The sequence below is a fragment of the Lissotriton vulgaris genome, chromosome 9 (assembly GCF_964263255.1).
Source record: "Lissotriton vulgaris chromosome 9, aLisVul1.2, whole genome shotgun sequence".
Taxonomy (NCBI): Eukaryota; Metazoa; Chordata; class Amphibia; order Caudata; family Salamandridae; genus Lissotriton; species Lissotriton vulgaris.
Window position 1 is genome coordinate 391,629,073 of NC_141697.1, and position 26,933 is coordinate 391,656,005.

General features: G+C 48.0%; 1 protein-coding gene across 1 annotated transcript in view; it reads left to right on the forward strand.

Moving 5' to 3' along the window:
* The window catches only part of LOC147690172 (cholesterol 24-hydroxylase-like), a 275,267-nt gene that overhangs the window by 138,413 nt on the left and 109,921 nt on the right, over nt 1-26,933 (forward strand). Inside the window, exons 7-8 of the mRNA XM_086937765.1 lie at nt 23,459-23,569; nt 23,694-23,850. Of these exons, the coding sequence (XP_086793891.1) occupies nt 23,459-23,569; nt 23,694-23,850 (268 nt within the window). The remainder of the gene's footprint in view (nt 1-23,458; nt 23,570-23,693; nt 23,851-26,933) is intronic.

Sequence of the window (26,933 nt, forward strand, 5' to 3'; positions counted from 1 at the left end):
TGTATGTTGGAAGGAGGCGTTGGTCCTTCCACTTTTAAAAAACCTAACTTGGACCGGTCATGTCCTGCTAGCTACAGACCTATCTCACTTTTTCTTGCCTGTGGGAAGATGTTGGGATCTGTAGTTAATCACCAGATTTCAAATTTTACCAAGGTAAACAATGTCGTACATACCTGCAATCTAGATTTCGATCGGGATTCAGTACAGAGACAGGACTTTTGGAAGTGGCTGAGTTTATCAAAAATCTGCCTCGGCTTGGGCACAAATACCATTGTGATTCTGTTATACTTATTGCTGGCTTTTAGCACAGTATTGTTTGACATTCTCCTGCAAAAACTGGAAGGAGCTGGAGTTGTCGGCACCGTGTGGAAATGGATCAATCTTTTTCTTTCCAACCGTAAGCAAGCAGTCTACCTCCCCCTATGTACATCTGGTTATCGAGAGGCCATTTGTGGAGTACCACAGTGATCAGCATTGAGCCAGTCACTTTAATATCTTCATTGCTCCCCTTTCTGCTATTGTTCAAGCATGCAGTTTCAAAGTGTCCTACTCTGATGCCAGCCAGTTGATGTTTGCCTTCAAACACCTGGATGACTCTGTCTCTGCCAATTTTCAAGGTTTTCTGCAGTAGTAGATTGGATGCATGAAAGCTGTCTTTGCTTAAACTCTGAAAAATCAGAAATTTTGATTTTCGACTCTTTGTCCATATCAGACCCGACCAATCTGTGCTCCACTGAAATCGAGCTCTCCTTGGCAACATCTACCTCTGCGAAAAATGTGGGGGTAAAGCTAAACAAAGCCCTCTCATTTAAGCCATTTGTCATGCTGCAGCAGGAGTCTGTTTCATCCTGTTGAAAAAGTTAAGAAAGACTCTCAAATGCATGTCCGAACACACCAGAAAGATCATTATTCATGTATTGGTTACGTCCAGACTCGATTATGCCAAAATAATGCTTTTGGGATCTCCCAAAGCACTGATATGCAGATTGCAACGGGTTCAGAACGTAGCAGGTAGACTGATGCTGAATATTCCTAAAAGGCAATCAATCTGAAATGGCCTTAAAAGCCTCCACTGGCTCTGCCAGTAACATTTAGGGCCACTCAAATAAATGGCCTGGCATATATCTGCAATAAAATCAAAAGATACCTTACTCACAAATCATTGCACTCAGCCAACCACAACTTTCTTTGCATTGTCTAAATTAACAAGCATTAAAAATGCAATAGGTCTCGCCTTTCATTAAGTTAATGCCATTTGCTTTGCTATACAATACCATTAGCAAAGGCGAGACCTATTGCATTTTCAATGCTTGTTACATCAGTCTTTAAAATAGAAAGAGAAACAGAATTATTCGGGATGCAGTGAAAGCCCAGAAGGAAGGAGGAGAATGTCATTCATCAAGATTTTTTTCCTCAAGCGAATGAATGCATAGGTTCATCACTAAAGGCTGTAGCATATCAGATAAAGGTTAAGGATCTATCCTGCAACGTGGTTCCTCCGGCGGTCAGCGGGACGGAAAACATCCCAACATGTGACCTGTATATATTTATTGATTATACATTATGTATTTATTTATTTACTATGTGAAATTTGATAACAATGCTTGAAATAATGATAATAAAAGAAAAATAAATGTGTTAATTAATTTAACCCTTGAATTTTTTGAATATATGAGCTTGTCAGCCCAAGATTTTCTTGTATAATACTGCAACCCTGTTTTTGGGCCTTTTGTAATCCTTATAGGCAGGTGGTTTTTGTGAGTGTTGGTCTTTCTAACTTTATCCTGCCCCACCTGCCTATCATTTGTCCTCAGGGGTCCCCCGTTGTATTGGCTTTAAAATAGAAAGACGCTGATGGATGAAGGTTGCCTGCTTTGCATTTAATAGCGCTGGATAACATTTTCACGCTGCCACATTGGCAAGAAGGTTGAAATCTGTCAGTGTATGGATTAATTACCTTTTCGGATATGGACGTAATGTGGGCGCGCAACGGCCGCTCCTGTGATTCCATACAACACACTGAAGGTGTAAATGGACTCTTCAAGTGGATCAGAAATAGATATTTTTCATTGTGGTGTTGGCAAGTAAATTTGGCCGTGCCAAGTAGATCCTTTGGCACCCAGTCAGTAAACTATCCAAACTTACCTTTTGGAGTGGATACAACTGACAAGCATCCTAATAACCTCTCCCTTAAAATATCTAGAAAAGTTTCAATATCAGTAAATAGACAAATGCCACGGACTAACAGGTTAACCTTTTTGGGATCCCTCACCCTTTGCCCTGAAACAGTATCACACATGACATCTGGACTGTAATGAAAGGTTTTAGAAGCTGTTCTAGGAGAGAATATATGAAAAGCAATGGTGGCGAGAGTCACACGTTGTGGCAATGGAAAATAAACATTAAGAAGAAAGCTAAGATGATATTATGTGCATTGTTTCTCTCTAGAAAGCTGCTGGTACTAATCTGTAGCATTTAAAAATACTGACTGTTAGAATTGGCCCTTTTGGCAGGTTCACCCCGAAACTTTTTGCGTTCTCCTAGCCTTTTTCTGTAACCTGGTGTTGGTAATTTTAGGCCTCTGAGCACTTTAGCACTGTGGTCAGTGTAAAGTGCGTGCGCTCTCTGTGTACGTGTGGTGAGACTGGTCTACCCTCCCATGGGAATGCATGGGGGATATGTGTGTCCATGGTAATTCCTGGTATGAGAGGAGTGCAGGGGCGAGTTTGGTATGTATGAACTTGTGAGAGTAAATGCTGTGCAATGGTGTATGCAGCTTTATGGTGACTAGTGGAGAAATGCTACTTTTAGAAGTTGGCATTTCTGTGTACTGTGTGTCTGCCTGCCTGATGTGAATTGCATGTCTGGCTTGTGATTGACAGTAGCTGAGAGGTGTGTGTGGCTCCAGGAGCCAGGGGGAGTCTGCCCAGTGGTGAATAGGGAGATCTGCATGTAGATGGGAGCAAGGAGTTGCACGCTGGACCTGAATAGTTCTGTGCCTTCCCTCCCCAGTGCCAGCTCCACCCCCTGTGGTGCGTTTGATCTCTGACCCCCCCACCTGACAAAGGAGAGAGGAGCTGAGCAAAACAAAGTGCTCCAAAGCTCCCCTAAACCAGTCCTAACTGGTATCCCTAAACCCTGTGCTGTGACACAAAGGGAAATGACGAATAAAACAGCATATAGAAAATGACAGGGCGGGACGCCAGTAGGTGGGAGGGTTCCCATAGATAGCGAGTCCCTCGCTGGGTCCAGTGCCCCATCCCTGTTCCTGTCACTAGAGGTGTGGGTGGGTAGGAGGGAAGAGAGGGAGTGTGGAGGAGAAATAGCTAGCTCGGGAGTGTGGTTATCCCCTGAGTGTAGTGTGAGTGTCTGAATTGACCCATAGGGTGGGATCCAGTGGTGGCAGGAGAAGTGTGTCCAGTGCATGAAGTCCCAGTCCCGTACCCAGAGTATGGTACCTGGTTCTCAGTAAGGGAGGTACAGGTTGAGATTCAGGAACAGTGAGGAAGTGTCCCACCAGTCTGGGGGGGGGGGGCATGTGTGGATGAGTGGTGTTTAGCACTGGACGAGTGGAAGTGAGTTCTTTTGGTGATAAGGAGCTTGCACAGGAGGTGGACCTCTGACTGTGTACTAGAGGTCCTGAAGAGGCATTGGGGAGTGATTCCAAAAGAAGTGGCTTGGGTATCTTCCGGTCCTGTGTGGTGGAAGAGGTTCAGTGTAGCCCAGTTAGGTCCCAGTGGAATGTGGCGGGAATGGGGAATGGGGCTCACGTCCTGTCTCAGTGGAGACGGATTGAGTGTGTGACGGTGTGTCCCACGGTGGCCTGAAACCCTGTCTCAGGACCTGGAGAGTTCCCTAAGGGAGCGCCAGGTCGGGGGTCTAGGCTGTACTTGTAGGTCATTTGAGGAGGATCTTCCCGTGTCTAGAGAATGTGGAGTGTCTGTAACCAGAGCTCCAGAGGTCCTGGTGTTGGGCAGTACCACTACTAAATAGAAGGATCAGAAGTCCTGATTGAGGGGTGAGAGGAGGAAAGAGTCCTCAGTGGAAGAACCATTGGGTCAGGGGCCAGCCAGAAGGGCTGAGCCACCAATGAGTAACCATGGTGACGCCACTTATGTCCTGGGGGATCTCTGCGCTCTGTCTGGTGGACAGAAGGTCGCGAAATTAAAGCCAGGCAGACTGTCACATGACACATTAGTTATGTGTCACCCTCGGGGGGTCATGCATGCTCCCCGTGAAGTCCTGGTTTGCCGGGCATCTGACCGCTTAGATTGCTTGATCCGTTTGTGGGGCCTCTGGAGGTTGTTCCCTGAGTTTGGGGAGGCCAGATTCAGGTTCAGCCTGACCTGGAGGGACGAGCGTCTGTGTTCAGGGACCCGACCAGTTGGGAGGAAAGGGTGTCGCTGATACGTCGCAGGCGTGTGCTCTGTCTAGCCTGGGACATACTGAGACTCATATCAATCTATCTCTTCGGGTCTTATTGGTGCACTAGGAGCCTGAAAGGGATCAAAAAGGTGTGATCTCATTTCCAAAACACGTGTTCATGATTTGCTAAGCCTAATGGGAATTCATCCCTTAAGGATTAGAACCCTCACTCACCCATAGGTGACATGCTTCATCATTTGGGTTCCTCCTTACCAGCAAGAAAACTTGCTGAAAGCTACGACTTCTAAACTTTAATGAAGGAGCTCAGATATGTTTTATCCAGTATGTTCTTAGGGAGGAAACTAAATCCCATATGTGAGCCAGTAGGGTAGTAAAGATTCCATGCAATAATAAAGCGAATAAACCAAAAGGGGAAGTGTATTAAAACTGTCTAGGTTGATGCACAAAGTACGATTTTATTCACATGCTCAAACTGACAGGGTTAAAAAGCAAGGCAAACAATTAGTATTGATTTAAAGCTACTTATCTCTCAAGGTCGACATGTTTCAGCCATGCGATCTAGAACTAGTATCGGTGGCTTTCTTCAGGAACCTATAAAAGGAGGTAATTTTGCTACCCCCCAGTGTTAGGCTGATTCCCACAGTGGCTGCAACGTCATGGGAATGTTGGTTTTAAAGGGCCAGTGCGCTCCATTGGGGCACATTTGTTTTAGAGTCTGTGTGCTCCAACGCTGGAGGCCATGTCTGCTTCTTAAGAATCCCAGAGGGGAATGCAGATGGCACGTGTAGTGCCCACGCCATTTTCTTCCTACGAGGGGGCACATTTGTTTAGGAGGCACAGATGTGCCAGGGGCCCTTTTATTGTTCTCAGTTACACCGCACCAGCGTGGGCAGCTGCAACATTTGGCACATTTATTCCAAGGTTACATTGAGAGCCCAGGCCCTATTTTGTTATTTACAGCTGCCCAGCAAGTAGTGGGCAGCTGCACCGTTTAGACCCCTATTCTTTGGGGGCATGTTGTTGAGCTATGAGTGACATACACTACTTTGCCCCTACTTTCCCAGCTGCTCAGCAAGTAGTGGGCAGCTGCAACGTTTAGGCCTGCGTAGAGTGCACACCCTTTACTTGCGCTGCATTGGCAGGGCGCCCTGACTTTTGTACATAGGGCGTTTAAGCCCCTGAGAGTTGGCCATGGGGACTATTAGGTTTGTAGGGCACCAGGCCCTAATGTGAATATAGGGTGCTAGGAAATGTAATGTATGTAGTATGATTTACGCACCCTGTGTTATAACTCTAAATGTTTTTTTTTATGATTATGAGGTGGTTTTGCATATTATGGTTTATGCTAGTGAGATTATGTTTCACTGTGTGATTTATGCCCCTAATGTGAGTTATACCTAAGAGGTTAGGGTCTCATACGTTTAGACTTGTGAGTTGATGGCATAAGGTGTGTTATTACAGAATGTAATTCGCACCTGATGTGATACTGTGCATAATGTAGTTTATGTTACAGGCTGATACTAAGTACAGTGATTACCAGTGGTTACTGGTTGACCGTTTATGATTTGTTTTACTTTTACTAAGTTCACTTTGTGATGTTGTGACAGTGGTCAAGTGGCCCTGTCATGTGTAAATAAGTCCCTTGTAAATATGACCTGGTGCCTGGTGGCACAATGTATGTTATGTGTTTACTATTCTAAAGTGTTATGAGAATACAAAGGCTATTTTTGATAAAACCTTGTGTGGAGTTACTTTTGTAGTGTGCCTGGGAAGTTTTTGCTGTGTGCAGGCGCAAATGCTTTACCCATGGCCTCTGGGATAAGCCTGACTGCTCGTGCCAAGCTATCAAGGGGGTGTGCAGGGGTTATCTTTGGCATGTAACTCCTTTGCCCTGACTAGAGTGGTGGTCTCTCCCTGGCTTTGGCGCAAGCCTCATTCAACCAGAAATCCCATTTCTAACACTGAAAATATGAGAGGGGATTCAGAAGTTGTGCACTTTATGCCACTGGTGAGCTGACCTCGCCGAACACAGCCCACTGTCTTTGGCAGGCTCTGTTAGGCCAGGTGTCCTTGGAGATATGACCCATGATACAAAAATAAATGCCCTCCCTGCTTGAACAATGCATCTTATTGTAACCCTTTGCATGAGAAATTGTGAAAAGGAGTCCTTGACATCTAAATGTATCATGAGAATCCATAGGGAAATAGTAAACAGAAGTAGCATATATTTGAAGCAGATACAAGAGCTTTATAACAAGGAGCAATTCAAGACCTCTGCACTAGAATATATGATCAGAAAGATTAAAGTGTGAAATGTAAATATGTAAATGTGCAATTGTGGTAATAGAATGGCCTGTTAGAGCTGGTCCTGCCGTCTGACAAGCGTTGACGCAGAAGATGTCAAGTGGCCATCTTGAATGTACGAGGAAAACTATTAGGCTACATTTATTGTATTCCCTCGGATACTCATTGTCAGAAGTTCCAAAAGGTGTATTTATTCCAGTGCCTGTTATGTTAAAGATGCAAAGGGAATTGGTAAAATAGAATGGGTGCTGAAAGTGGGTTAAAGAATGTATGCAGATGACATGTCTCTTTATTTAAGTAAAATCTGGAGAAGGCAGTACTGGTCTTACTACAAAAGCTTGAGAAGTTCATGGAGATGTCGAGGTTTTATACTAACTGCAAAAAGTTGTACTCTATGTGGACTTTTAAAGGAAAGCTACTGAAATGCTTCGGGCGGTAGGAATTTAATGGCAACTTAATAGTTTCCTATACCTAATTAGACATATTAAACCTATCTGGGAAAAAGGACGATTGGGACTTCAATATCTGTTCCTGTATTCACCTGTATGCACCTTTAGAACGCCGTCAGCTGGTTTGACGACCAGTCAAACTGGGAAAAGACTCTGATGGAAGGAACTTGCCCACACGGTATGTTACAAGAATGTCAGATGAAGGGAAAGAGTATCCCGGAAGAATACCCATAAATATTGCAACAAGTAGCAATGGATTGAGTTAAAGTTATTTACAAAAGTAGTAAAACGATGGCCATTTGCATTAGAAATGACGATATGGATAATTAGGTCACTCAAAAATATGAGGGAAATGACAGTAAGGAAATGAGGTAGAGGGATGCAAAACTGAGAGGGACTTGTAGATCCCGAATCAGCTCATCACCTGTGCAAAGACGCAGCAGATCTACTGTCTGGAAAGAGGGTGGTTTCTACATCATGCTAGGCTGGCTTGTATAGGAAGAGGAATATGGACCACCTTCCGAGAAACCTCAGCTATAACAACACAATGGCAATGATACTTAATTTCATCGGCTTTGAAAATTTATCACATTAAAGATAAAGCTGGGTTGACACAGGTCCTAACCAAATAATGAAAAAAGCATGTGCACAGATACAGACAATCTCTACTCTTGCCAGGTTTAAATTAACTCAATTCCATTGTTTATACAGGACATACTTCACACCACAGAAATTGCCTAGAATATACCCAGAAAGGTCATCATTGTGTGGCAGTTGTGTGTGAAGACTCTGCCCTCGGATTGCCACCACATACATGATGTTTGGAATGATATGATTTCATGATAGAAGTGTTATCTGAAAAAAGATTAAAACATTCCCTAACGAGTGTTTAGACAAACAAAGAAATTAAAAAGAGTGAATGAAGGAGGATTTTGTAGAGCGCACTGCTGCCCATGGTAGGACATTCTGGTACCACCTAAAGTTTGGCTTACACTGCAACAGAAGCGAGGAGAACTATTGCACAATTAATCCTGTTTTAAGGTATTTCTTGAGCACATCTTTATAGAAATATATAGGTGAATATCAAGGGAAAGCGAGCTCCACACCTTGGACACAAAAGTGCTGCGTGTCCACTGTAATTGGTGTTAGTGATTCCCGAGATTGTGGCCAGTTTACAGTGTAGAGTTCTGGTAGGAACATAATGGCTTACTATGTAGCCCAGGTAGTAAGAGCCGGTATTGTGGAATGCTCAGTACATGAAGCAAATTATTTAAAGCTGGAGTGTTTGGCCACAGGACGCGAATGCAGATGATTTGAATGACTAGATGCAGATGGATGCAATTGAAAGCCACGTAGAAGTCATGCTGCCATGTTTCGTAAGATGACGAGAACATTTGCGTCATTAGGAATGGTTTTAGCATAATGTCAAACTGCTACTCAGTGGAATAGGGAAAGAGGGTCTAAAGTAAAGGCATGGACTAAAGACATGCCAGGGTGGGGTCTTGCGAAAGAACATCAAATTAAAGCTACAAGGAGTGGTGAAAAAGAGATAGATGATATTTCAAAGCGCAAGAAAATAACATAAGCAATTGGTATAGCAGGACAAAAATCAGCAGAGACACAAGGATTGGTAATACGTTTGCTCGATTATGAGCAATCACACCGGGCCGCTTTATGGAGGTATATCAGAAACGAAACAATCCTGGATGTCACTTCGTATGTAAAAAAGCTATATGAAGTGGCACAACCGAGAGCCTTTTCAATCGAAATCTTAGATTCAAATAGCTGTGACACCAAGTGTACAACCAATTGCATATAAAAATTGTTATGTAAAACACAAGCTTCAGGATCACCTGGCCCAAATGGACTTCCAGTCCAACTGTTTAAAGAAGATCCAGCACTATGGTCTGCAATACGTTCTCCACTGTTTACCACTTGTTTTAAGTTCTATCATGTGCCTGATAGCTGGAGAGGATCAATATTGCATCCAATGTTCAAGAAGGGCGACAGTCAAGACCCTATTAACTATTGCATGATTGCCTTATTGCACATAGAGGCTAATATGTATGCCTCTACAATTGTAAAAGACCTTGAGACTTGGGCAACTACAAACACAATAATCCTATTCTGTGAAACAGGCTTTAGACCTAACTCTTCCACACTGGATAATATAATTACTCTATCTTACCTCATCCCCCAGGTGAACAGCCAAAAGTCTTCAGCCCTTTATGCATGCTTCGTGGACTAGTCGTCAGCATTCAACCTGGTGGTCAGGGGTGTCTTATGGAACAAACTTCAGGGTAGGGCATACCAAGTGACCTGCTTAATGCCATTATTTCATTATATTCATCAACATGGGTGAGGGTTAAGCTCTCAGACACTGCGCTAACTGGGAAGATCAACACTAACCAAGGGCTAAAGCAAGGGTGCGTTCTGTTTAATCTATATACAGCGGACATGTCTCAGGCACTCAACAACGCCAATCTAATGCCCCCCAAAATAGGCTAAAATAAGATCACAATATTGCAATATGGGGACAACATTGTTTTGCTCCACAATTCAAAAATAGGAATCCAGAGAGCCCTAAACGCTCTACACATATAAAGTCTGGCAAATAAGATGATAGCAAATGCCTCCAAAACAAAGGTGATAATATTCAGAAGGACGCGAAAGCAAACAACTTGCAATTGGTCTCTGGAGCTTTTGAAAATTACAGGTGAAAAATCTTACAATTATCTGGGAACATGGTTTTCGGCAAATTGCTCATCTAACATACATCTGCGCCACTTAAAGGATAAGGCTGCATTAGTTACCACCAAACTCTGCCAACTGCACACAGCCCTTGAAAGCCCCACCTCAGCCCCAATCTGAAAAGTACTCAGGGCCGTATTGCCATCAGCAATCACCTACGGCAGCAAGGCTTTTCTGAGTCAAACTTATTAAAACCATGGAAAAACTACATCTAAAATCCACAAAAGAGTGTTTAGGCAGCCTTATTACACCAGGGGGTCTCTGATGAGACTTGAATTTGACCTGGAGGACATTGAATGGGCTAGCATGGGGTCATTCCTAAAATATTATTATATATGCATCACAGCCACACCCGGCACCTTGAAATATATTTTGCAAAACGTATTTAAGATTAAAAACAGCCCTTGGTCCATCTATTTAACGGCAGCAGCATGGAAAATATCAAGTCCACACCATTGGTAAGTGCCCTAGCAGCCCCACATAAAAATGACTACCATGGTGGCCTCCATGCACAATCTTATCTTAATTGTACAATTGCGAAAGCCTGTGTAACCCAAATTCTGGCAGTAAGGATGTTGGCTTTACAAATTAAACATTTTAATTTAAACTGGCCACTGCTCTCTAATATTGTTAAGTGCAGACTATGCAGCTATACATTTGAAACTCTTACACATCTACTCTGCTGCTGTCAGTCGCTGCAACACCTTTGGAGAATACTATTAACGCCACTTTTTATTAACCCATGACATAAGAACATGTAACAATGCATTGAATTGGATTTTTAGCACAATGCTTCCAGCTGAACTGGCAATAATTGGTAAATTTTTTAAAGCAGTGTAGGCCATCCTTAAAAAAAACCGACAAAAAAGCGAGGAAATGACTGCCATTTGACAACCTTACCTTGCGTATCATGGACTTTAGGTATCTCACACTCTGACTCTTTTGCAATTGATTTTTAACAACCGCTATATATTCTACTCAATTGTAGTGGATTTTATTCTCTAGATATTACAAGCATGTTTGTGTTCGATAGCCCTACTATGATTCATTGCTTTTTATATACCTTTTATGCTGTTTTTAAACAGTTAAATTGCTAAAAAAAAGAAAAGAAAAGTAAATTGCAGACCGTGAGTTTTACTCTTACGTATTATATGTTGGTCACATTTGAGGGCATTGCAAGGTCTCTTTTTAAAAAAAAATAATTTGTTTTGATTGAATACAAACTTCCAATCATCACATGTAGACATTTCCATTTCCACAGTCGGGATAGAAATAAGTCCCTTCGATGTGTATTCCACCCACTCCACTTCTTGTCCCATTCATGCATTTATGCAGTTAAGACGGCCAGGCATTTGTTGATGGTCGCCCCGGCACCCCCCACTTCATTGCTATTGCTCTTATAACTAATGTGTCCCCCAAATGGACAGTCCCATATAGTATGATAGAAAGTTGCTTCTTGGTGACACCCCCTCAGGCAAAATGCATACTGCCTAGTCCCAAGTCTTGCCAGTGTGACCCCTGTGAGGTATGTTCTATGTAAGATTTTTTGTTGAATCAAACGGAAGTGAAGCAAAATTGCTGCCTCTCTCTGTGACCTCAGTGCTGTTTGCCAATCCTCATCTTCGATGTCCCCGATGTCAGCTTGCCTTCGACTACGAAGAGCTTGAAACGGGTCAGATAAGTTATTACATAGCTTGCGGTATGTTAAAGAAATGGCTTTGTCTGGGATTGGTTCAGAGAGCAGCCGGTCTTCTAGTGGGATGACTCCGGAAGACTACCCATATCTGGGAGAGCGGTCGTTAGGGCATGCCGGATCTGCGGGTATCGAAACGTCTCCCCCTGTGCCAATTCATATTTCTCCTGTAGTTCCTGGAACGTTTGGATTTTACCTTTTTTACAAGATGGCCTATGTTGGAGAGCTCAATTGCATCCCATTTATCAAACCCATGTTGATGGCACAAAAGTCCTAACGTATGAGTGTACCTCAACGGAGTGGATTGAGTCATGACAGTCAGTCTAGCCTAAGCGTTTACTAGCCTGCTGCCATTGCTTCACCATGCAGGCCATGGGCCCAGATATCTGCCTTTCCGGACCTTTGTATATAGAGCACCAAGGTATCCCTCCCTTCCCATCTGATATTTGTCAAGCATGTAGGCAGGGTCTAACGGAGAGCAATACAACCAGTGGTTTACCACCACGAGCTGTGACAGCCAGTGATAAAGTCGCATCTCCGGAAGGGCAATCCCCCCATCGCACCACCCTTTGGTTAACTTATGCAGTGCTATACGAGGCGTCCTTCCGGTTCACAATAGTGATCGAACCTTACGGTCAATACTGGCAAAACATGAGTCAGAAATCTTATATAGGCAATTCTGAAGAACATACAAAAACCGCGGGAGAGCGAGCATCTTAGGTTTAAAGTATTTTATTAAGGCACAAAAACACGGGGAGGGGAGCAGGAGGTCAAGCATACATACAATACAAGAAGCGGAACGTTGCAGCAAGTCAGAAGAAAAGCAGGGAGGCAGGAAGCCCCAGAGGGTAACTAGGCAAATACAAAAGGCAATAAGGCATTGTGAACGACCCCCCTGTTGACCCCCACTCCCTAAGCAAGGCCACACCCGAATAGCACCCCGCAACACAGTAAAGGAGAAGCATACCGTACCACCAACCCCCCGACCCCAGAAAGGAAGAAGAAAGGAGAGCAAAGGAGGAGAAGAAAGAAAACAATACCCCAACATCCCCGTCCGAAAGGCAGCAATAGAAGCATATAACCCCTCTTCCCGCCCCCAACCCCCGGCCCCCAATCCGCACACTCACTCCGCCGCAGCTGCCGGCGGCGTCAGCCTAAGGAGGCGCAAATACCGTGGACACGTGAGCTCGTGGAATTCCGTGGACAGCAATGCCAAAAAGGGGTGCCAGAGCTCCTCGAACTGGTCGACATTCCCAGCCACCGTTAGCGACATCTTCTCCATGCCCAGTACCTGCCAGAGTCTATGCAGCCAGCCAGTGATAGAGGGGGCAGTAGGGGTGCGCCAGAGTATCAGTATGTTCTGAACGGCTGAACCTAGCGCAATCGCAATCTGCCTGCCCCTGCGGGATTTCAGCGGGTACATCAAATCATTGGGGAGGCCTAGTAAGACATACGCGGGGAAGCGCGGAAGCTCTATCTCAAAATGCCTATCCACCTCATCTAAGACCTCCTTCCAATAGGCCGACAGCACCGGGCACTCCCAGAGAACCTGCGTGAGAGTGCCCTCCTGTCCGCAGCCGCGCCAGCAACCTTTATCGCCTATTTTGCGCATCTCATAGAGCCGCTCCGGGGTATAGTACCAATAGGTGGACACTTTAGTGAAGGTTTCCGTCAGCCCAGTATGGTACGCAGAGTGCCTCGCCCGATACGCAATCTTGTCCCACTCCTTGTGACTCAGGGTCCTACCCAGTTCCCTGTGCCAGCGCTCCCTCTCTGGGTTATGGTAATGAAACGGCGGGGGTTGGAGAAATTTATACAAATCAGTGATGAGCTTGGCGTCCGAGGTCCGGGTTACCAACCATCGCTCGTAGGGCGTGATTGAACGGGCAGCGACGTCACGCACTGGGGGTTGAAGAGCCCAGTGGCGGACCTGCATGTAACGCAGCCTGTCCCCCTCCGTCAGGCCAAACTCCTGTCGGAGCTGCTGGAAGGGGAGCACGCCCTCCGGCCCGTAGATCTGGAAAAGCGCCCTGCAGCCCGCACTCACCCAGTGGGAAAAAGCTCCCGGCTCCAAACCCGGGGCAAAGTCCGGATTGTCAGCGATGGGAGTGAACGGCGATGGAAAGGTCGTGAGCTCACGCAGCTCACACACCACGTCCCACACTCTCAGCGGGACCCGGGTGATAAAAGAGGCGTAGAGATTAGGCGGGCGGTGAGCGCGCCGCAGGAACGGGACCTCCTGGAGGGTACGGCCTGCGACCGCCTGGTCCTGAAAGAGCCAGTGTTTATCCGATTCCCACCGGCTCCACTCCACCAGATACCGAAGCTGCGCCGCCTGAAAGTATCTCCGGAGGTCCGGGACTCCGAGACCCCCCGCCTCCGGGGCCAGCATGGAGAGGACCCGCTTCATCCGAGACTTACGGCCCTGCCACACAAAGCGAGATATGTCCGCCTGCGCCTGCCGTATCCAACCCACGGGGGGCTGGAGGGGCAGAGCGCGGAAGAGATATAGGATCTGAGGCAGTATCGTCATCTTCACCGCCGCGATACGGCCCAACCACGAGAGTAGGCCCTTGTTCCATCGGCCGAGTTCCTCTTTGATCTTTTTGCCCAGAGAGGAGTAGTTAGCTGCAACCATGGCAGGCAGGGAAGGAGCAAGCAAAATGCCTAGGTAAGGCACCGTAGAGGAGGACCACTGCAGAGGAAAGAGACCCTGAAGCTCCCGCCTGGTGTCAGCAGAGAGCGACACATCCAGTGCAGCCGACTTAGTCACGTTCATTTTAAAACCCGCCACACGGGCAAAAGCGTCCAGTTCCTGGACGCAGGCAGGGAGCGACCGCTTGGGGTCGTCCAGGGTCAGCAAGACATCGTCCGCGTATAAGCTGACAGTGTGCGTGTATTGCCCCATCTTCACCCCAACAGCGTCCGGGTTATCTCGAATCCTCTGTGCAAACGGCTCCATATAGAGGGCAAAGAGGAGCGGCGAGAGGGGGCAACCCTGTCTCGTGCCGCGCTCAATGGCAAAGCAATTGGAGCTGTGTCCATTGACACGCACTGACGCAGATGGTCTCCTATAGCAGTTAAAGACCATAGTGCGGAACTTCTCGCCGATCCCCAGTTTCCCAAGGACCAGCTCGAGATATGGCCAATGAACCCTATCAAAGGCCTTCTCCGCGTCGACTGATAGCAGCATCCGCTCCCCCGGAATGCGTGAGGCCTTTTCCAGCACGTGCGTCACCCTCTTTGTGTTGTCGACCGTCTGCCTACCGGGTACAAAACCGGCCTGGTCTGCCTCCACCAGACCTGGTAAGTGTAAACCCAATCTGGCCGCCAAGATTCCGGTGTAAAGCTTGAGGTCCACATTTAGGAGCGAGATGGGCCGGTACGAGCCGCACAGGGTCCGGTCCTTCCCCGGCTTGGGGATAACCGACACCGTCGCTGAGAGAAGGTCCGGCGGGATAGCTCCCGGCTCAGAGAAGGAGTTGAACAAGCGAGCCAATAGAGGCGCGACAGTGGGACAGAAGGTCTTGTAAAACAAGGCCGTATAACCATCCGGGCCCGGGGCTTTGCCGTGTTTTAGCCGTGCAATCGCGGAGATGACCTCCTCCACGTGAATGTCCCTCTCCAGGTGGTCCGCCTGAGAGGGGTCCAGGGCCGGAAGGGTCACGGACTCCAAATAGGCCTCAGCCTCTCCCGGTGGGGAAGGCTCCGCCGCGTACAGATCCTCGTAAAAGGAACGAAAGGTATCTGCCACCTCCGCGTCACCGGAAACCGGGATCCCGTTCACTCCCACCAGCTCCTTCACCACATTGCGCTGCTGCGCAGCCCTGAGCCTATGGGCCAGGAGTTTACCGCACCTGTCTCCGCCGGTGTAAAAGGCATGCTTCAGGCGCAGCGCAGCATACTCCGCCCGATCCAGATCCAACGCAGATAGGAGTTTCCGAGCCGCCTTCAGCTGCTTCCAGATACGGGGAGCCCCCGTCCGGCGGTGAACCTGCTCGAGCTCCCGAACCTGCGCTGTCAGTTCCTCCCTCTTGCGTTGGCGTTCCCTGTTTTCCGCCGAGGAAATGGAGATAAACTCCCCTCTGACGACCGCTTTCAAAGCCGCCCACTGCGTCGCCAGGGACGTGGCAGAGTTGTTATTGTGGGTCAGGTAGTCCTGGATGACCTCCTCCACTCGCTTTACGACCGATTTCTTATGGAGAAGCGTGTCCCGGAGCCGCCACATCCCCCTAGAGGGGGGGGCCGCCGGCCAAGCAAAGATTCCGGAAACCGGTGCGTGGTCGGACAGGGACAAAACCCCGATGTCCGCTGCCGTGGCGGCCGAGCGAAGCGGTCCACTCACCAAGAGGTAGTCCAACCGTGAATACGTGCGGTGCGCGTGGGAGAAGTAGGAGTAGTCCCTATCGGTGGGGTGCAGGACGCGCCAGAGGTCATGCAGGTCCATTTCCGCAAGCTGGTCCTGCACCGCCCTAGAAAGCTCCCCTGTCTGCGGAAAGCGTTGGGCAGACCTATCCAGGGTGGAGTCGAAGACCGTATTCAGGTCTCCCCCCAAGATGATATGGCGATCGGGCGAGGCAGTAACGTCCACCAACACTGATTCCAGGAAACGATCCTGATGGTCATTCGGGCTATACGCCGAACCAACCGTAAAGGTAACACCTCCCAACCGCATGCGATACACCAGAAGCCTCCCTTTCTGCTCAGCATGTTTATGTAACACCTCCCCCCTGAAGGAGCTGGCTAAAAGAATGGCCACCCCAGCAGTCTTAGTCGTAGCAGAGGAAAAGAATTGTGTGGGGAACTTGGCAGAGCGCAACCTATGGCAATCTTTGGAAAGCAAATGGGTCTCCTGCAGGAGGCAAATATCCGCCTGCGACCCCTCCAACAGGGAAAGGATCGCCCTACGTTTCACGGGGTTATTCAGGCCCTTAACATTAAGGGTCACTACCTTCAGGGGCGGCATCGCCTCCAGGGAAACAACGCGCTATGCAGTGGGCAAGGGATCAGCGGAGGGGGCGCGCGGGGCAGGGGCGCAGGGAAGATCAGAGGCAACATCGCACATGTTCGGACCACTTCGGACGGGACCCCCCCCACACCAAACCAACAGTTAACCCCCCCCAGAGCCAACCCATGGCTACCAACCAAAGTAAGAAAAAACAGAAAACAACACCCCATAGTCTCAGTCTAGCCCAAATGGGCGAGTCCGTAGAAAAAAGTCAAGTGGACGTCCAGCCACACCCCCCCCCCCCCCCCCCACCCCCCCAGCCCCAGCTCAGCACAGTTAAAGCTAAGAACCTCTCCCCCCGGAGAAAAGTTAGGCCGTCAGGGCCACACCAGTAGCTTCAGGCAAGTTCCTGGCCGCATTCCTCAGGGCCTCCGCCATTTCTGCCCTGATGGTGGGCGAGTCCGGACGACTCGCCGGTGCTGACGATGGGCGCCTCCTCGACCTCCGCCGGCCCCGCCGCTCGGGGCGCCGCCATGCAGGTGTAGCCCCCTCCTCCTCTGTAGCAGTAAGGCCCAATACTCCACAGACATCTTGCAGAGAGCGCAGCTGATGCAGCACCCCATTCCATCGAATGATAAGACGGAAGGGGTGGCCCCAGGAATAAGGTGTCTCATGCTCTCGCAGAAAGTCCGTCGCGATGCGGAAAGACCTGCGCTTCTGCAGTGTGATGGCGGACAGGTCCTGATAGAGCGCCACAGGTCTGTCACGAAAGGTCAGCGGCTGCTTCCTGCGGGCCTCCGTCATGATGCGCTCTTTCAGGGGGAAATCCGGCAGGAAAGCTAGGATATCAGGTGGGGGAGCCGATGACCGGCGCTGGCGGCCCACCCTATGCGCTCTATCAATGCGGATCGGGAAGTCCGCTCCTTCCTCTAAGATGTCGCGGAACAAGTCCTGCAGATAGGCCACCAGGTCCCCACCCTCATCCGCGGATGGAACACCTCGCACCCGAATGTTATTCCACCTGGACCTGTTCTCGAGGTCTTCCGAATGGGCCTGGAGCTCAACACACTGCTCCCGAAGGCGGAGGACGTCCTGCTGGAGATGACTTATCTCTTCATCGCGACGCTGGGCCGTCGTTTCCACAGCATCGACCCGCTCGCCCAGGCCCTCGACCTCCCTGCGCACCTCCCGGACCTCTCCAACCACCTCGGTCTTGAGAGTTTGAAATTCCTCCTTGAGGGAGCTGAATAAGTCCTCCATGAAGGACCTCGTGACTGGTGGCTCGCTCACGGCTGCGTCCGTCGATGTCCGGGAGGCCCCCGGGGACGGCTGTGTCCTGTCGCGTAGTTGCTGGGATCTGCCGAGCATTTCCGGCAAAGTGCGATCTCCTCGTGCCGCGCCACGTCTCCCAGCCATCTTGGCCCCCGGTGAAGCCTAGGGTCAGTCGCTGTAGGCGAGCGCCACCGCTCGCGGGCACCAAATGTGAGGCCCTCGGTGGGGCCAAGGGTAGTGCGTCACAGGCGACAAAATGGCGGCCCGGTCCTGGGCAAGACGACCCCCGGGCCAGCAGGGCAGGCAGCAACGTCCAAAGTGGAGGCCTCCAGGCTCGTATTCCCAGGGAGGGCAGTAGATGAGTCGGTGCCAGGACAAATCGAGGCCCTCGTAGAAGCAGGGTGCGGGCGAGGGCCACTGGGCACAGCTACACAAAGACAAGATGGCGGGAGGGTGGGACCCAAGGAGGTAGCCCGGGCCGGCAAGTCCATGGGCGACCCCCAAACAGCAACGGGTCCGGAAGGGGCGAAACCGGCGGCCCCCCTCGCCACTAATTAATTCGCCCGGCTCGGGCACAGCTCAAACTCCACCATCCAGCGCCTCCGGGCGCGGAGTTCGCAAGGCGTCACCCCTCGAAGTCCAAGGCCGGGGGAGGGTCGCCGGCGCCGGGGTGAGGTCCGTCGCCCATCAGCGGTGTTCGCCACCAGGGCACTGGTCAGGAAGCTCCGGCACTCCGCGAAGTCCGCCGATTCCGCTCCCCCGGGATCTCCGGCTTTCAGCTGTTCAGCACTCGGCCTAGCCGAGGCGAGCGGACAGCGCCGCCGTATGCTCCGCCTCCAAGCTCTTCTCCTCGGGACGACCCAGGCTCCGCTCCTCGGAGCGATCTTCGGATAAACTTTTCGGGGACTTCCCCCGGGGCCACGAAAGTCAAAGTGGCATCAAAGTGTGCCCCAGGAATTCCGGCACAGTTCTCTCGCCCGCAGTGCAGCCTCGGGGGGAGAGAAGCGCGGCGATCAGGGCTCGGGCTGAGCCGGGCCGGAGGAGCTACGGGAGGAAGCGTCCGCTCACCCCGCCATCTTGGCCACGCCCCCGAGCGAGCATCTTAAACAAGGCCGCACGGCCTAGCAAGGAGAGTGGCAGGGATCTCCAATGAGTGACATCGTTTCTAAGTCTATCCAGTGGGGCAGCTAGATTCTTGTCATGAAAGAGTTGGGGGTCGGAGTGATAAAAATCCCGAGGTATCGAAAACCGTAAAGGGCCACTTCCAGCCGGGGAAGCCTAGGAATTGAGCCCTGAAGAACAAATAAAACTGATTTAGTCCAGTTAATGGCATAACCTGAGTATTTGCCAATATTAGTGAAGATATTTAGGAGCCTATTTACGAACGCATGTGGGGACGCCAGATACACCAGGATGTCGTCCATGTACAGCGATATTCTATCCTCGTTCCCCTCTTCTCATTTCAGTCCTCCAAGTAACATGTCTCCTCGCACCCAGGATGCCAGCTGTTCCAGGATCAGAGAAAAGATAAGGGGGAATAGTGGACAGCCCTGCCTGGTACCCCTACCCAGTGTAAATTTTCTGAGCTACACGATTGTTAACATTAACCTGGCCATGCGGTTCCTTGTAGAGCAGTTTGATCCAGCCCAGAAATGTCGGGCCCAACCCCAGGCGTTCTAGCACTTGAAAGTGATAGGGCCATTCAATAGAGTCAAACGCCATGGATGCATCAAGGGAGAGCACCACTGCATCTTTATTTATTTATTTATTTATTTATTTATTTATTTATTTATGTGCTTGTATAGCGCAGGAATTCGACCCCCGAAGGGGTATCTACGTGCTTGCGTTCTTACCAGAGAGCCAAGACAAAATCATGAAAGATGCAGGGTTTAAGCTGTCAGAAACAGGTATGTCTTTAAAGACTTCCTAAAGGCTTGAACGTTGGTGTTTTGCCTCAGGGTGAGGGGCAGCGTATTCCACATCTTCCTCTATATCCCGTTACCTCCCCAAAACACTGTGAAGTCAACGGATATTCAGTGCTGTGTTCCGTCCCGGGATGAAGCCAGATTGGTCGGCATAAATTAACAATGAGATTATTGGGATAAGACGATTTGCCAGGATCTTGGCCAGGAGCTTGGCTTTGACATTAATCAATAGAGTCAAGCACCATGGATGCATCCAGGGAGAGCACCACTGCATCTTCCTCTATATACCGTTACCTCCCCAAAACCCTGTGGAGTCAATGGATATTCAATGCCGTGTTCCGTCACGGCATGAAGTCAGATTGGTCAGCATGAATTAACGATGAGATTATCGGGATAAGACGATTTGCCAGGAGCTTGGCTTTGACATTAATCTAAGAAATCAGTCAATAGGAACCGCAGCTGTCAGCAGGTTTGCCAGGCTTACATATGACAATGATAGACTCCAGTAGCTGATCATTCATAGGACACCTCTGTCAATGCTCTCAGTGAACATATTTTAAAGGTGGGGGTGACTTGCGTGGCCACAGTTTTGAGGATTTCAGTAGGGACGCCATTCGGTCCCATCACTTCTCCCGATTGGATATTGTTTAACCCACACTGGAGAATAATCTGAGATGCCTCTTGGTAAGCCTCGTGGGTGCCTAAAGTGGCCGATATCCGTCAGGTGTGTAAGGAAATAGTCAATGCGGGACATGCTCTTGTGTTCATTGGAATAAAACGTATTGTATGTCATGTTAGGCTGTAGGGAGCACCACACATCCGTCAGGCCCAGGGCATGAGTGAATTCCTCCATATGTGTCGTTGGGCGCGTTAGAGGGCGTGGAGGATATCTGTCTTTCTGATCATCCATGGCCATATTAAAATCCCCCCCTAATATTAGGGTTCCCACCGGAAGACCAACAACAAGCCTCCCCATGTCCGCCAGCACCTCTTTGCCCAGGGCAGGGGGTGGGTACGCTGATATCACATTAAATGGCTTTCCCTCCCAACTGGCCTCTAATGCTGCAAACCTCCCCTGGGAGTCTGCCCATGTGCGTGTCGGAGCAAATGCAATGCTCTTCCTAACGAGGATACCCGTTCCTCTGGAGCCGAAGGTGAATCCTGCATAAACTAGAAGTTTATACCCTCACTGTGTAAGGGCCTGACATTTGGTTCATACTAGATGTGTCTCTTGCAGGAGAACCAGATCTGGGGCACGTCTCTCAAGATACTGTGACACTATGCCTCTTTTGGATTTTGCCCCCCTGTCAATTGACGTTCCACGTCAGAACGGACAGTGAAGTTTCTATTGTATTTCCAGCCATATGATAGGCATGAGAGATCTACAGAAGCACAAAGGCTCTATGGGAGGAGCAACAGACATATCATCCAACATGTGCACTGAATGTAAATATTGAAGATTACCCTTGGGCAAATACTGTTTAAGAATCAACCTGATTGCATACCACAAAGAGTGAGAAAGTCCCACTGGTCACAAAGTGTGATTGGATAAGAAAAACAAAGCAAAAAACATGCTGTTAAACTCCCCACCCACCCTCCTTCCTATATGCCAGTGGATTTAGAATTACCCTCTCCCCAACAAGGCAGAGTGCCTATTGCCCCCTCCCTCATTTAAAGGTGCGGAGGTAGCAGCCATATTCCCCCCCCCCCGCCGATAATTGCTTAGTATACTATACATTGTGGGTGAATCCCAGCCCCATGCACATAAAATAATTGCCAAAGAATTATTAAAGAAACAGCTAAACAGTCCCATGCAGATGCATCAAGGTCATATATGAAAACCCAGTGTGGGGAAGAAGCCTCCAGCATTCTAGTTATATCACTTTCCCCCCACAGTCACAGATATGTGGTCAATGTGTCCATACCAGACCTGAGTCTCATCAGCTCAGCTAGGTGATACTCAGTCCGACTCTTTCTCTTTCTGGCCATGTCGCCAAGTTGTCCATCACCGTGGTCGGATTCACAGGTCCGAGGGCCACCGTTGCAGACTCTGTTGGGTTTCTCCACTCAACCCCAACCCTCCAACCAGTCACATGCATCTTCAGGGGAGGAAAAAAACAGGCTTTGCCTTCTGATTCCACTTGGAGTTTTGCAGGAAACAACATGGCATATTTCACCTCCTTGTCTCTCAACGCCCGTTTGACCACCCAAAAAACTGCGATGCTGAGCCTGGACTTGGTATAATGTCTTGGTGCCTGAAAGACTCGCGCTATAATGGGCCTTGGAGGGACTCCAGGTTTAGGCCTTCCTCTGGGGACGAGGTGGGTGCGCTCAATAGTAAAATTATTTGAGAGTCTCTTCAGCTGTAGCTTCTTCAGGATCAACTCCTCGACAAATAGGTCTACCGCAGGTCCTTCCTCACGCTCCGGAAAGCCTAGGATTCGTATGTTATTTATGCGTGCCCGACCTTCATACTCGTCAAGCTGCTAGTCTAGCAGTTGAGTGACTTGCTGTTTCAAAACGATAGTGTCTCTGTTCAGTTCCGCCGTGGCCTCCTCCACCTCTTTTACTCGAGAGTCTATTTTTCTGAGGTCATCCCTGATAAGGGAGACTTGTACATTCAGAGTGTTGATGCGAGTCTCTAAGGAGGTCTGCACGCCCGTGATGGTCGCCATAATGTCTTGAAGTGTCAATTCCTGCTGTTGTGGTGGGCTCTGCTTTGGCCAACTTGTTCTGCACTTGCTTTTTGGCGCCTTTCCCGGTCACCATAATGTAGGGTGTTTGGCTCAGTCGTGACTGAGGTTCGTGAGATCAGCCCCACTACTCACCGCTGCCTGCCCATGGGGGAAAGTGATACCCCCTAGCGGCCTAATGGGTTTCCTGGCCTACCGACCCCCTAGCAACAGGATGACAGATGCGCAGAGTGGAGCACTCAGAGGCCTAAAACCAGCACCGAATGTAACGGTTCCTCATCACCCCATCACCAGCAAGGCTCTAGGTCTCTACATTCCTTTGGGGCAGAAGCAAATTAATCAGATAAGGCAATCAATTAAATGATAAATGGAATCCACAGGTCTCCTTACTGGGTTATGAGTTGTCCCCTACGCAATATGACAAACACTGTCTGACTGCACACGCTAGAAGTGGTATCCCGGGGTATTGTGCAGCTGCTTCCAATCTTGCTGGATGCCACAGGTGGAGCACCCCTCTTTGTGCTTTGGAGGTCCGCCTGGAGATGCTCATACGCAGATCCTGGTGCAAGCCCTTAGTTAGTGCGGGCGCGACTTTTCAAATTTGCACTTTGTAAAAACCCACCCAGCGTCCCGCGGGACCGATGGGTCACATTTAGTGCCCGCAGCTTTCACCGCTAATGCTTCACAGGTCTGGCCGCCAATCCCAACAATTGCAGATGCAGCCCAGTAGTTCTCAGAGGCCGGGGTCTCAAGTATATTGGCGGCCGTCGCACTTTCTTCCAGTGCGTCCCGCGGGTCCGCTCGTGGGCTATGGAGGGAGAAACAGGTCCTGGCCCACACTCACCGCCAATTCGCTGCTATCTCAGCCGACGGTGATTGATTTCTGGGGTGTCAGCCTGTTGGGCCCACAAAGCCGGGGGCTCACGTTAGTTCATTGCCAACTTTCATGTTGCATTTCCCATAAATCTATGATCCTGAACTGTTTACTCTTAGAGTATCAATATCTTGCTCTCTTTATTTTATCTCCTTTTTTGCAGATAGCCTTTGGATTGGAAATAAACTCGCTTGAGGATGATCAGACCCCATTCCCAAAAGCCATCTCTAATGTCATGAAAGGATTGATCTCGACACGTGAACCATTTATCAGGGTATGTGGAAATGTCTCTACTGTTACAAATAATGACTTATTTGTGTTTCTATTTTAATACTGAAGTTGTGAAATCTCTTCTGTGCATTTTACTTTAAATTGATCTTCGCTATGTTCCCTTTAAGTTGTTTCCAGGAAATTGGAACTATGTGAAAGAGGTGCAGGAGAGTATACGTCTGCTTCGCCGCACAGGAAAGGAATGCATTGAGCGCAGGCGGAAGGCTATTGAAAATGGAGAAGAGATACCAGTGGATATTCTGACACAGATACTGAAAAGCGAAGGTAAAGTAACATTTTCAAATAACAATTTCAATCAACAGTTTACGTTCATCTCCTAAAAGCTTCTAGTTATGAAAGGGGGGGCAGTTAGCATTTGTGTCAATTTTTGCAAGGGAGCTCTGGATAGAATGATCTCAATATTTCTTCCATTTTTACTACCCTTTTCGGGGTGGATCAGTGGATGCTGTAAACTTTCTTTAAAATAAATTGTATGCTGCTTTAAGCCACTTTGGTCACATTGCAAGCCCTTATCTAAAAGCTTGTATGTTTTTGATTCTTCTTTGAGCTATTCCTTACAGAGCTAAAAGTATAACAGTATACAATTTTGTTTGCGTATCTTTTGACGTGACTGTTTCTAAACCGCTTTTGTCTTCATGGTTTGAAAAGTGGGGCCACAGGTACTCTTGTTTAATGTTTATATGGAGGAGTAGAAGACACCAGATTCTGCATCAAAAATCCTAGTGGGACTTAAAAAGTTGTAATCAGGCAGGGGGGTCTGTTTTGGCTTTGGCAGTGTGAGACCGGGGCAGCAGCGTATCAGCCCCGCTCCCACGCCTCCAAACTCATAATAAGTCCCTACGTATCAGTGTACTGCAGATACTGCAAGACGAATCAAGAAAAGCAGGGCTCAACCAATTCTATAATCTGCTATTTGGACCAAAAGTAAATTCGCGTTCAGTTATTTAAAGGTTCTACAGTAAACCACAAAACAAAAATAAAGGGATGAATCTTTCTGCTCTATGGCACAGGTGGACAGACAGAAAAATATTTGTTACTGTTGAAGCAACAGCTTTTAAGTCAACAGCTTTTCTGTTGCACACTCTTCCAAATGAAATATTTGTATATGCCATATCAAACAATAGAGTCTACAATGAGCTAAAATAGCCTAGATTTAGAATGAACGAAGTATCAATCAAGGAATGATAATGATAATAATGTGGATAATGTAACAGCACAGCCTAAGCAATGTGATTTCATTACTCCATTCTAGCATGAATGAAGTATCATAAAGAGAATAATGAATTTGCTGCAACACGCCTAAATCAGTGGGATAATACACTAACACTGACCAAGCAATGTGACGTAATCACTTCTGAGCAAATCAGATCAGTCGCCTGAACCCTGGAGTTTTATGTGTTACTGATCACATTTTCTAAATCCATCAGTAGGCTTCTCAAGTGGAAAAGAAAACATAGAGGAAAGGAAAGAGGTTTAAAAACCTGTTCAATATGTCTAATCATTAGGAATGTTCATGGAAGTGGGGATAGCCTGTTTGGTGCAATAGTTGGCCATGTTGATAGTAGGAGATCAGCTACGTACCGAGGCATAATGCCTAACTGGTGATGGGGGAGAGAGAGGGCATGGGAAGTATGATATAGCAATGATATACTTCATAACAGTGACTGAGACACATTTTCTATGGACTGACTTTGGGTAGGTAAGGTTATCTGGGGGTGACAAGGCAAACAGGAGATTTCCAACAGAGATTTTGGAAAGTGAGTCATTGTATATCGATTTTAGGTCTCGCAATAGAGCGGTACTGTCTGGGAGACCTCACGTTACCAATACTATAAAAATTTACATGTTACAGGAAGGATAGAGAGAGTGAGCTTTGAGCCAGTCCATATTAGCCATTGACTCTCATGTTTTTTCACGGTTTGCTATTGATTGGATGTGCTATCCATCAAAACCATGAAATATTCAAAATGGTTACAGTGTCCGGGTTGTGTTTTAATGGGCGATAGTGTTCAGGGAGTCCTTTTGTTAGATTGTAGAAGTCAGAGCCAAAGTGTGTTGCTTAGTACATTTACTTTGCTGACAAGATGAAATATTGATAGCTGGATTATGGTTTTGTTTTGTTTGGGAGGTGCATCCAGTTTTATCAGGCTAAGGCTATTCACTAATCACAATTGCAAGTTAATTTTATTTACACGTTTCTGTAATAACACGCATCGGATGTACAGTTTTTACAGTAAAATCATGCCGGGAAATAAGCATTCTTCAGCTGCTTCAAAAATACTGGCCTAGTGTCACAATCATCCAACATGCAATATTTTACTGTTTATTAGTTTTACCTTCACTGTTTGCAATGTAAATGTTGTGTTTTTCCGTGACTCGAGGCGAAGCTGCGTCTGACTGCAGGAACACTGACTGGGCTCTTCAAGTAGGCCCTTGCCACTGAGCCAGTCCAGAGGCCAGTCCTTTTGGCCTTCATTTCAACGCCCGGATTACATTGGGCCACCAATACAACTCTGTTAAGAAGCACTGCTGGCCACTATTCGCATATCTTCACACTTGCCCTGACGAAGTTCAACAATTGAACGAAACGCGTTGGCTGATGCTTTGCATGGACATTTTGAAATAAAGATATGTATTTTTGTAACGAAGACACCGATCGAGCTTCCTTATTGACAGTTTATTCACCTGGTAGTGCACCACCGCTCAAGTGTTTTCAAAGCATTGTACATCTGCCCGGCAGTTGGCATCCCACAGCGGCGGGTGCCGGAGCTGTTTGTGCACACTGATTCATCAAACAAACCACCTCATCACTTCGGGAACACATCGAAGAGGTGCGGCTATTGGAGTCCGCCATTGGTTTCTCTCAAATGTTGTGTTTATGACGCTATAAAACCTTTCTTTGAGGACACGACTTAACTCTGCTAATGTAGCTTGTCCATCTCTCAGCTTCGATATTGTTGTAACCCAAGATGTTCCTTTATTGTGGTATTTTCTTTCTAGAACAGCCAGGAGTAACATTCACAAAGATGCTGATTGCCAAATAATTCTCCTAACAAAATAGCTAACTAAGTAGATTAGACTTTGCACCTTTAAAAAACAGCAAGACCTCTTGGCTTAGGCTGAGGGTCTGAGGTGGGCAGAAAGAAAACAATACATCTAGGCCTTTCAAAATCAGACAGGGAAGACTGCATTTGTTGGGGCTTATTATTTCGTCCGAGTCAACTATGTGCGGCTGTTGATGGTGACCACACAAATAAATGTGGCAATAAGTAATATAAGAGAGAAGAAATAGGTTCACATTGGGAATTTTCATGACCCCACCACTGATGACTATCCTGTAAAGTACT